This window comes from Phycodurus eques, chromosome 12, assembly GCF_024500275.1.
Source record: "Phycodurus eques isolate BA_2022a chromosome 12, UOR_Pequ_1.1, whole genome shotgun sequence".
In the NCBI taxonomy this organism is placed as follows: Eukaryota; Metazoa; Chordata; class Actinopteri; order Syngnathiformes; family Syngnathidae; genus Phycodurus; species Phycodurus eques.
In genome coordinates, this window is record NC_084536.1 from 8,448,684 (window position 1) to 8,460,076 (window position 11,393).

The 11,393-nt window shown below is 41.9% G+C and overlaps 1 protein-coding gene across 12 annotated transcripts in view; it reads left to right on the plus strand.

The window, feature by feature from the left end:
- The window catches only part of LOC133410701 (mitogen-activated protein kinase kinase kinase kinase 4-like), a 93,306-nt gene extending 82,324 nt beyond the window's left edge, over positions 1 to 10,982 (plus strand). For 8 of the 12 annotated variants that reach the window (XM_061692153.1, XM_061692156.1, XM_061692152.1 and 5 more), the window contains 6 exons: positions 3,521 to 3,655; positions 3,738 to 3,838; positions 5,573 to 5,722; positions 5,796 to 5,955; positions 6,621 to 6,760; positions 7,866 to 10,981. In XM_061692153.1, coding sequence (XP_061548137.1) covers positions 3,521 to 3,655; positions 3,738 to 3,838; positions 5,573 to 5,722; positions 5,796 to 5,955; positions 6,621 to 6,760; positions 7,866 to 7,949 — 770 coding nt within the window. In that variant the 3' untranslated portion in view covers positions 7,950 to 10,981. Of the gene's footprint in view, positions 1 to 3,520; positions 3,656 to 3,737; positions 3,839 to 5,572; positions 5,723 to 5,795; positions 5,956 to 6,620; positions 6,761 to 7,865 lie in introns of all 12 variants that reach the window. The other 4 variants (XM_061692163.1, XM_061692164.1, XM_061692151.1 and 1 more) reach the window with 1 other exon arrangement.
- The last annotated feature ends 411 nt before the right edge of the window (positions 10,983 to 11,393 follow it).

Here is an 11,393-nt window from a genome sequence, read left to right on the forward strand (position 1 = left end):
ACATACACATGCATAGGTGCACACAGACATAAATAGCATAGTTTTTTTAGTTTTGTTTTTAAGTCCCCACACATTGACAGACTGAGTGCAGGCAGGGTGACAACACATAGGTTATCAGTCAAAGGATGTTGGGTAAATATTGTCTGTTGGTGATGGCGACAACATGTAACGTGTTGTTTCCATCGTTGAAGGAACAAAAATGCTTTGTGGTAGAAAAGTGCACACGTCAAGGAAACTTTCATCAGTGTCCACAGAGTGTGGCTCGCACGCCACATGTTGTAACGCATGTGCAGGAGCATGTCACTGGCCACATTTTGTCGTAATGCGACCAGAGCTGCAGCTGTTCTTGACATGCTGTTGTTGTTGGGTGTATTTTTCCATGCTCGATTATTTTCAAGGATTCAAGGACTTTAATTGTCATACCAAAACACATATACACATGATCTGGCCTAAAATACCCAAGGTCCAAGATTACCCCATTAAGTCTCAAGACTTGTAAAATAGAAATAAAAAAACAAAAATAAAATAAGACGAGAGCAAGGGTTTGGATGCAGCGACAATACAAATGCCAGAGGCTTGAATTGCACATATTATTTTACATATATATTGCCATGGTCCTTTGGACTTGAAAGAATGAAGTGTTCATTGTGCAGGGATGAATAGGCAAGGGGGGGCTGATGTCGGGGCTACAGAGCACTGTTCGAGTTTAATAGTCTAACAGCTTCTTTGCAGAAGCTGTTCCTCACCCTGTTTTGGTTTTTCCTTGTCAAATTGAATTTTTTTGCCATGTTTCTTGTCAAATTAGGACATTTTTCTCATAACGTTGCAACTTGTTTTTCATGAAATGACAAATCTTCCTTTCGAATTACAATTTTTTGTCTCTTAAAACTGCAAATCTATTTTATTTATTTCTAAATTTCACCTATTCCCATAAAATGTTTGAAACTTTTTCTTCTAAAATTATGACTTTTTGTTCCAAAAATGATGACTTATTTCTCATAAAACTACGTTTTGCTCCAAACATTTTTACTTATTTATTGTAAAATTACGGTTTTCTTCGGGGTTTTTTTCTCGTAAAATTACGACTTCTCCCCTAAATTGCTCCTTGTTTCTCCTAAAACTTATTTCTCATAAAATTACAACTTTTTACTACAAACATTTACATATTTATGGTAAAATTACGACTTATTTAATTTTTTTGTCTTGTAAAATCACGCGTTTCCCCCATGAATTCCAAAGTATTTCTCCTAGAATTATGATTTATTTCTCGTAAATTAACTTTTTACTCCGAAATGTCCCAAAATTTTAAACTTATTTCTCGTAAAAGTATAACTTATTTTGACTTAATTATCAGATTATGTTCAGTTCAGGGTATACCCCGCCTTTCGCCCGAAGATAGCTGGGATAGGCTCCAGCACCTCCACGACCCTAGTGAGGATAAACGGAACGGACGATGAATGAATGTCAGATTATGACTTTTCCCCCCAATATTACAACCTGTTTCTTCTAAAATTACAATTTATGTATTTCTCGTAAAATTCTAATTTATTTCGACTAGTTTCGCGCAAAGTTACAACTATACCCCCAAATTCTAACTTGTTTGTTCTAAAACTATCACTTTTCTCATAAATTTACAGTGGGGCAAAAAGTGTAGTCAGCCACCAATTGTGCAAGTTCTCCCACTTAAAAAGATGAGAGGCCGATAATTTTCATCATAGGTATACCTCACATATAACAGACAAAATGAGGGGGGGAAATCCAGAAAATCACATTGTCTTATTTTTAAATAATTTATTAGCAAATTAGGGTGGAAAATAGGTATTTGCTCACCAACAAACAAGCAAGATTTCTCGCTCTCACAGACCTGCAACTTCTTTAAGAGGCTCCTCTGTTCTCCACTCGTTACCTGTTTTAATGGCACCCGTTTGAACTCATCAGTATAAAAGACACCTGTCCACAACCTCAAGTCAGTCAGTCCAAACTCTACTATGGCCAAGACCAAAGAGCTGTCAAAGCACACCAGAAACAAAATTGTAGACCTGCACCAGGCTGGGAAGACTGAATCTGCAATAGGTAAGCAGCTTGGTGTGAAGAAATCTACTGTGGGAACAATTATTATAAAATGGAAGACATACAAGACTACTGAAATCTCCCTCGATCTGGTGCTCCACGCAAGATCTCACCCCGTGGGGTCAAAATGATCACAAAAACGGTGAGCAAAAATCCAAGAACCACACCGGGGGGACCTAGTGAATGACCTGCAGAGAGCTCGTAACAAAGGCTACCAGCAGGAACACACTACGCCGCAAGGGATTCAAATCCTGTGCCAGTGCCAGACGTGTCCACCTGCTTAAGCCAGTACATGTCTAGGCCCGTCTGAAGTTTGCTAGAGAGCATTTGGGTGATCCAGAAGAGGACTGGGAGAATGTCATATGGTCAGATAAAACTGGGGCTGTTTTTCTGCAAAGGGACTAGGATGACTGATCCGTGTAAGGGAAAGAATGAATGGGTCCATGTATTGTGAGATTTTGAGTGAAAACCTCCTTCCATGAGCAAGGGCGTTGAAGATGAAACGTGGCTGGGTCTTTCAGCATGACAATGATCCCAAACACACCGCCTGGGGAACGAAGGAGTGGCTTCGTAAGAAGCACTTCAAGGTCCTGGAGTGGTCGAGCCAGTCTTCAGATCTCAACCCCATAGAAAATCTTTGGAGGGATTGAGAGTCTGTGTTGCCCAGCGACCACCCCAAAACATCACTGGTCTTGAGGAGATCTGCATGGAGGAATGGGCCAAAAGTGTGTGAAAACCTTGTGAAGACTTACAGAAAACATTTGACCTTTGTCATTGCCAACAAAGGGTATTGAGATGAACTTTTGTTATTGACCAAATATTTACTTTGTTTCCTAATAAATTCTTTAAAAATAAGACGTGATTTCTGATTTTCTTTTTTTCGTTTTGTCGGTAAGGTATACCTATGATTAAAATTACAGGGCTCTCATCTTTTTAAGGTGCAGAACTTGCATAATTGGTGGCAGACTAAATACTTTTTTGTCCCACTGTACATATTCCGACTTATGTTTTGTAACATTACAACCTCTACCCACCAAATTAAGTTATTTCTCCTAAAATGAATACCTATTTTTCCCAAACTTTGACTTTTTTCCTCCTAAATTATTATCTATCTATATATTATCTATAAATTATAATCTGTTTATCTCCTAAATTATAACATTCTCATGAAAATATGAGCCATTTTTCTGTTCAAAAACTACTAAAATAACTTTTTGACTGTAAAATAATGAATATTTTATGTCACAATTTTCTGCTCTTTCATTCATGACTTTTTCTCCTAAATTTCCAACTTTGTTCTTATCATAGTGAAAATTGGATTGAAGTGGTCTCTTAAATACTTTTATTTGCCTTCCTTAAACCTGCAAATACCCTGTAAATATAGATTATTCTCCAATTCAGTCGGAGAAAAAAATTGTCTTTCCAAAGATGATAATGCTTACACCACCAGGTAAAAAGAACAAGCTGCGCGTTTACTACTTGTCGTGGCTGCGGAACAAGATTCTGCACAACGACCCCGAGGTGGAGAAGAAACAAGGTTGGACCACCGTGGGCGACCTGGAAGGTTGCGTCCACTACAAAGTCGGTAAGTCCCGGCCTCATTTCCACCCAGCGTTACCCTTTGCTACTCCTCTTCTTAGTTCTTGACTTTGAACTCTGACCTGCAGTCAAATATGAGAGGATCAAGTTCTTGGTTCTTGCCTTGAAGAACTCTGTGGAGGTCTACGCGTGGGCACCCAAACCTTACCACAAGTTCATGGCCTTCAAGGTGAGGAGTTGGTCCCGAACTGACAAAATTCAGGATGAGGGTGGTATTGATGACAGCTCACGCCTTGAAAAGGGTGGCTCGGAAAAAATGTCTTTATATTATATACAATATTCTTTTCACCTAGGATGCAAACTTTTCTCATAAAATGTACTTTTTACCATTTTTTTCTCGTAATATTAAGATTTAATTTTTGTAAAATTAGACTTGCAACTTTATTTTCCAAAATTCTGACTTATCTTTTACAGTTGCGTCTTTTGTCGTAAAGCTACGGCTTTTCTCGTAAAATTGTGCCTGAATTTGCACAAAATGCAAACAAAAATTCTTCTACCCTTTAAGTCCTTCAGATTTCTTGTACAATTACCAGTTTTGTTTCATAATGTCACAACTTGTTTCTCAATTTACCGCCTTTTAAGTTTCACCAGTCTTTTTATTTGTATAATTACATTTTTTGGGCGGCACGGTGGACGACTGGTTAGAACATCGTTCTCACAATTTGATTTGAACACGGGTTCAAATCCGGCCTCGCCTGTGTGGAGTTTGCGTGTTCTTCCCGTGCCTGTGTGGATTTTCTCCGGGTATTCCGCTTTTTCTACCACATCCCAAAAACATGCATGGTAGGTTCATTAGAGACTCTAAATTGCCCAAAGGTGTGAATGTGAGTGCGAACGGTTGTTTGTATATATGTGCCCTGTGATTGGCTGGCGACCAGTTCAGGGTGTACTCTCCTCGAAAGATAGCTGGGATCGTCCACTGGGTTGAACCCCAATGTACAGGTGCTGAGCTGGGGGCAATACTATAAGTATACCCACACCTGCTCGGCGCCGCTCACTGTGGGCAACTCCAGAGTGGAAGCGAGTCCCATCCCTATCGAGTAACTGGTACCGGAGCTCAAGCTGTGTGTGGAGGTGAGTCTGACTATATCTAGTCGGAACTTCTCAACCCCACACACCAGCTCGGGTTCCTTCCCTCCCAGAGAGGTGACGTTCCATCTCTCTTGAGCCAGCTTCTTCCATTGACTGCCCGCCACTCTAGTGAGGATAAGTGGTACGGAAAATGAATTAATGAATGAAATTTTTTTGTCCTTTATAGTTACAGCTTTTTCTCGTAAAATTACACATTTATTTCATAAAATAAAAAAATAATTCACATAATGTTAGATTTCGTGAAGACTTTTTCTCGTGAGAATTATTTTTTTTCTCTTATGAAATTGCAAGGTTTTTTTTCGCATGAAAAGTTATTTTTGTCATAAAATTGTGACCTTTTCTATGAATGCTCCAACTTGTTTCTCGTAAAATTATGACTTAAAGGTGAGGGTGCAAGGATTTTATGGCAGTCAGTTAAAATTTCTTATTCACATTAATTTATTTTGCACATACACGTCGTTTCCAGCAAGTTGTCAACCAGAATTTGGCTAAAAATTTGGTGTTATTGATCAATCCCAAACGTTCACGATTTTGAGAAATCCTGGTTGTAGTTGCTCTGTCCACCACAAGGGCTACCGGAAGATTTTGAATGTTTGTCAGTCATTATCGTGCCGCACTTACTGTAATTTCTTGTGTATAATGCCCACCCATGTATAATACGCATCCCCAAAGTTGACCTCAAAATTCTGGAAAACCTTTCTACCTATGTATAATGCATTTTTACAATGCATGATTGTGAATCCAGAATCCCTTCCTTGCATTTGTGCTTGGTGGAGTTAACTGGTAACTGTTTTCTTCTTGTGAACTGCAGTCTTTCGGCGAGCTGGTTCACAAGCCCCTGCTTGTAGACTTGACGGTGGAGGAAGGCCAGAGGTTGAAGGTGATCTACGGCTCGTCCTCGGGCTTCCACGCTGTGGACGTGGACTCCGGGGCGGTCTATGACATTTACCTGCCGACCCATGTAAGACGGCAAAATTGCCTTTTTTGTTAATTGATGAATGTGGCAGCTCATCCGTAAGCTTTTCTCTGGGCAGATCCAAACGCACATCCAGTCTCATGCCATCATCATTCTGCCCAACACGGACGGCATCGAGCTGCTGGTTTGCTACGAGGATGAGGGAGTCTATGTCAACACGTACGGACGCATCACCAAGGATGTGGTGCTGCAGTGGGGGGAGATGCCCACCTCTGTCGGTGAGACTGCTAAAACACTCACGCTAAAGACTCGCAAAATACTCGCCAAGAACTCCTATTAAAAGTTATTTTCATTTCGTACTTTTTTTTTTTTTTCTTAAAATCTACAAATTTCCTTTTCAATTAATTAAAATATTTTTCTTGCAACTGAAGTGGGACTTTTTTGCTAAATTGTTACTTTTTTCTCTTAAATTTACAATTAAGATTTGTTTCTTTCAGTTAACTTTTTTTCTTATAAAGGTATTATTTTACTGAAATAATTTTTGAATAGAACCTACAATTTCACAAGACAAGACAATTCAATTCGGCAATACCTCCCAGTCGGTATTCTGTTTTTTGCATTTTCTTGCGTGGGTCAAAATATCTACATATTAACATCATTATTGCTGTCGGTACGGTATTAATAGGCCAACATCGGAATCAATACTGTCACTGTCAGTTGTTCAGTTAATGCATTACTTTTTTTTACGTGTTTGACTACGAATTTCCAATGACCATTGAAAAAATGGGGTTTTTAACTTCACCTTTGAAAAAAATCTTAACACTGGTCATTGTTACTTTGTTTTAATAAACGCTTTCCGATAGTCCATAAACCTTTGACATTTTCTTTGATACATACGTTTTTAGTGTTTGGACGTGTTGATATTGATTTTCTGTTTTTGTAGCCTACATCCGCTCCAACCAAATCATGGGCTGGGGCGAGAAGGCCATTGAGATCCGCTCGGTGGAGACGGGCCACCTGGATGGTGTCTTCATGCACAAGAGGGCCCAGAGACTCAAGTTCCTGTGCGAGAGGAATGACAAGGTGAGATCGCCAGCCTCCACACCAGGCTGAAGTCCTTAAACCACATAATTTGGTTTTAAGTCCTGACCCAGTGTGAGGGACCCAAAGCACAGGCAGGCCACTGCCCTAGCCCACCCCAACCCGCATCCCACACGCCAAACGAAGCCCCACCAGGGTTGTCAGAAGGAACAACCTCTGACATGGTACCGCCAAATACCATACCAGGAGCCAGTGGTCTGTTGGGGGGTTGTGCCAAAAGGCTTGGCGAAGTCACGGCACCACCAGACACCCACTACAGATCCTGCCCCCACCATAGCCAGCCACCCATCAAGGATCCCCTGGCACCTCTGCCCACACCACCAAGTCAGAGGGATGGCAACCTTCCTGAGGGGGTGACATCAGACGTGGCACCACCAGACAACCACAGACAGCCACACAACTGAAGGTCCCCAGACACCCAGTGCCATACCCCCCAAGAACCTTGGACCCAGGCCAGGAGGCAGCGTGCTGGCAGAATACACAGCACCAGACACATTACTAAAGATCCTGCCCCACCACAGCCAGCCATACCCTGCCAAGGATCCAACCATCTGGTACCAGACCAGGAGCCAGTGAGCCACCCACTGAAGGGAACCGAGCCAAAAGCATCACCAGACACCCAATAACGCTCCTGCCCCAACCACACTGTCGAGGATCCCCAGGCACCTCTCGGCACCACCCACAACCTTAAACACCTGGGACCAGAACTGGGGCTGAGTTAAGACCCCTGGCAGAAACTCAGACAACACCACCATACACCTACTACAGATCCTGCCCCCACCACCAACCACTTGCCAAGGATCCCTAGGTGCCAGTCTCAAGCACCAAGGACTAGATTTGGAGCCAGTGGGATGTCCTCCATAGTTGGCTGATTCAAGAGCCCTGGTAGAAAACAGTAAATGTGCCATCAGACACTCACTTCAGCCAATCAGCCCTCACCCCATGATTTTCCACTCCATCAAGGATCCCCAGTCACAACACACCAACAGACCCTCAAACCTGGGACCAGTCCAAATTTTGCTTGAGCCATAAAAAGTACAATGTTGTGTTAATAAGTCTGTGTGTGTGTCTGTGTTTGTCACTTTAGGTTTTCTTTGCCTCTGTGCGGTCCGGCGGGTCCAGTCAGGTCTACTTCATGACACTGGGTCGAAGCAACCTTCTCAGCTGGTAGACTTCTTCCTCTTCTTCCTTGTCCACTTCCTCTTCCTTCTGCTCCTCTGCCTAGCCCTCGCTAACACTGGATCTCAGAAGCCAACCACTTCTACAACCGCAATCCCACCGGACCCGCGGACGAGGACTCCACGTACCCTTCCGCGACAGGAGGAAGGAGTCAAATGTGAATTCCTGAAGAAGGAAATCCCTGAAAAATTTCCTGGTGCTCGTCATCTTCGTCCTTGTGGTTTCTCCCGGACTTTGAACGTCTTCTAACTGTCGGAAAAGTTTTAACCAGTCCGTAAATGTTTGTCAGTGTTCTCGTGTGAGCGGGATGATGGAAGAGGATGATGTTGGTGGTGGTGGTGGTGATGATGAAGTTGAAGTGTGTTTGTCATGGTGATACGTAAAGTGAGTTGGGGACTCTCTTCAGGCAGAAAGTGAGGGCAAACTAGGACAAACAAGATGGATTCCTGAGTCATATTTTTTTCTTAATCCTCCCACACGAGCGTGAGTTATTTTTCTTCCCTTATTTTTTTATTTTTTATTGTGATTATTTTCCAATGCACATCCAAACCTTACCCCACCGTCTTGCTTGCTTCCACCCACAGAGGGCGACGTGCTGTCTGCACAGAATGTGTGCGTACCAAAAAAAGAAGTCAATAAAGTTGTGTATGTACAAAAAATATATATTATAATAATACGCTGTGAATAGACAAAATATTGATTTATTGATGAGAGTGTGTATGTTTGTGATGCATAAGATGTTGTCAACATGTTCCGGACCATAAAGAAATTGAGAATAGGGAGAAAAAATCCATGTTAGCATGACAATCGTGTAAGACGCAAAATGGTGGATCCACAACGCAATAGCTGCGGTGCGCATGCGCAACAGTTTGTCGAGCGTTGTTGCTACGGCAACAAAAGTTGGACAAAATACATGGGTACGGACGCGGTACCTTACCCAAATAAGTCTACACATAAAATTGGGTTAGGTTTAAGATGAGGGTTAGGTGTAGGTACTACATATGTACTGTATTTTGTCAGTGTTGTTGCTGTAGCTAGGCACATGCACCACCAATAGTGTCTTGACACACACATGGATGTGTTTGGGACCACAGTTACCATAGCAACGATAATGTGTCAGCAAACATTCTAACGGCAGGAAAATTAAGAAAAAGAAGAGTTTAAGAAAAAACTCACTGGAACCTTGTTACCATGGCAACCGTGGAAGACTGGAAAGCAAAAAATGGTTGATCAACAACCCCCTTACACACACACACCATTTTGTGTTTGGGGCAACAGTTAACATAGCAACGATGACAAGGATGTCATAGCGACATTCTGGATGCGTAAGAAGCTGGAGTCAGCTCAAAGACAGGAAGTCTTCCTTGCACTCCTGTTACCATAGCAACTGAAGAAGACTTCAAAAGATGAAAAATGTCTGGACACATGGATTTTGTGCTTGGGACAACAGTTACCTACCACAGCAACAATGACAAGGAAGTCTCAGCGACGTTCTAGATGTTTGAAAAGCTGGAGCTGGATCACAAAGACAAAGTCCTCCCTGGACTCCTGTTACCATTGCAACTTTGGAAGACACAAAATGGTGGGTCTACCCCCACACACGGACACCATTTTGTGTTTGGGGACAACAGTTACCATAGCAACGATGAGGCCACAGCTGATGTCCCGGATGTTTGAGAAGCCAGAGCCCAATCACAAACGAAGACTGGGAGTTAAGAAAAGCCCTCTCCTGTTACTATGGCACCCGTGGAAGAAACAAAATGGTGGCGCCACCCCCAAATGCGGTCACCGTTTTGTTGCTGTTGACAGTTTCCGACCAGTCTTGAGACTTTCTCTGAAACCGTGTTTTCTCTAGAGCCAAATGAGGCAGATCGCTACAGGTTCAGGTTCTTAGTCCTATCTCGTTCCAATTCACAGGTATTAACTGCTACTCTTCAAACTTTCAGGAGACACCAGTCTTTCTAGATCCAGGCAAGAACCCTATTGATTTCCAATATCTGACATTCGGCGATTTATCTCTGTTTCAAAAATCTATAATTGGTACAGGAACAGGTACATGTTCTTTGACACGCATTGGTCACTTGTGACAGTTAAAGCATATTTTTTTTAATGTCAACACAAGAACCGTGTCAACTTTGTATAACCGACAATTTATTTGGGTGTCAAAAATTAAACTTGTAGAGTCACAGGTTCAAAGCCCTTGCCACGTCTTGGTCAGTAGTTCAAGTTAGTTTCAGTCGCTACTCTTTAAGAAAAGTTTCAAAAATCAGTTTTCCAGATCCCGACGAGAACCCTATTCTTTTCTGACTCCATCCATCCATTGTCTGCAAACTCCACACAGGCGGGGCCGGGATTTGAACTCCGGTCCACAGAACTGTGAGGCATTTTGAAATCCTCTGAAAAATTAACTGGATGATCAGGAAAATTGACTTGGAGTGTCAATTTTGCACAGGAACAGGTTCCCTGCCCACCCCTCTTACTGCTCACAGTTATCATCCGTGGCGCTTCAAACTTTCAGAAAACATCAGATTTCCACCTCCAGGAGAGAACCCTATTAATTTAAACACAATGGACTTCCAAAATAAACAAGTGTTTTCTTTTAGTCCACTGGGATGCGTCCTTTTCGTCTACCAGCATAATATAGTTGGCGTCATCCATGTGAACTTGTGCACACTAGTTGTTGGTTTTGAGTGTCGCTTGAAGCGTCTACGGTGACCTCGTAAAGCTAGCTAGTGGAAGCGTGATGCCACATTTGACTTTTTTTTTGTTTGTTTTTCTTGTAGCTCTTTGGAAAATGCATTTACGACATTTTGTTCATTCGTGCTTTTATTTGAATAGAAACAGACTTCCTGTCAGCTCCCAGGCTAACGTTGCTAACGTATGTGCGTGTGCGTGCCACAGGACGTCCTGTCTTTCATTTTCTTGCAATAAACTTGGGGAAAAAAGATATTTGAACAATTATGGATCTCTTGGTTATATTAACAGTTGTTCCTCCTAACGTTACGATTATTTTCATGGACTAACATTATGAGAAAAATAATTCTCGTAGCATTATTACACTTTTTTTTTCTCGAAGCGCATTTTTTTTTCTCCAAGCATAACAATTATTTTCTCTTAACATTACGACTTCTACACATTGACTTTTTTTTTTTTGTAAATTGACTTTTTTTTTTTTAACTTATTTTTTTTCTCGAATGGTTGTTTGCTTCTATGTGCCCTGCGATTGGCTGGCGACCGGTTCAGGGTGTATCCCGCCTCCCGCCCGAAGATAGCTGGGATGGGCTCCAGCAGCCCGCGACCCTCGTGACGATAAGCGGTAAAGTAAATGGATTGATGGAAGGATGGACTTTTTATCGTAACGTTACGACATTTTTCCAACAACATTATGACAATACGACTTTTCTCTCAACAATACAAATTTGCTCTCGTAATGTTA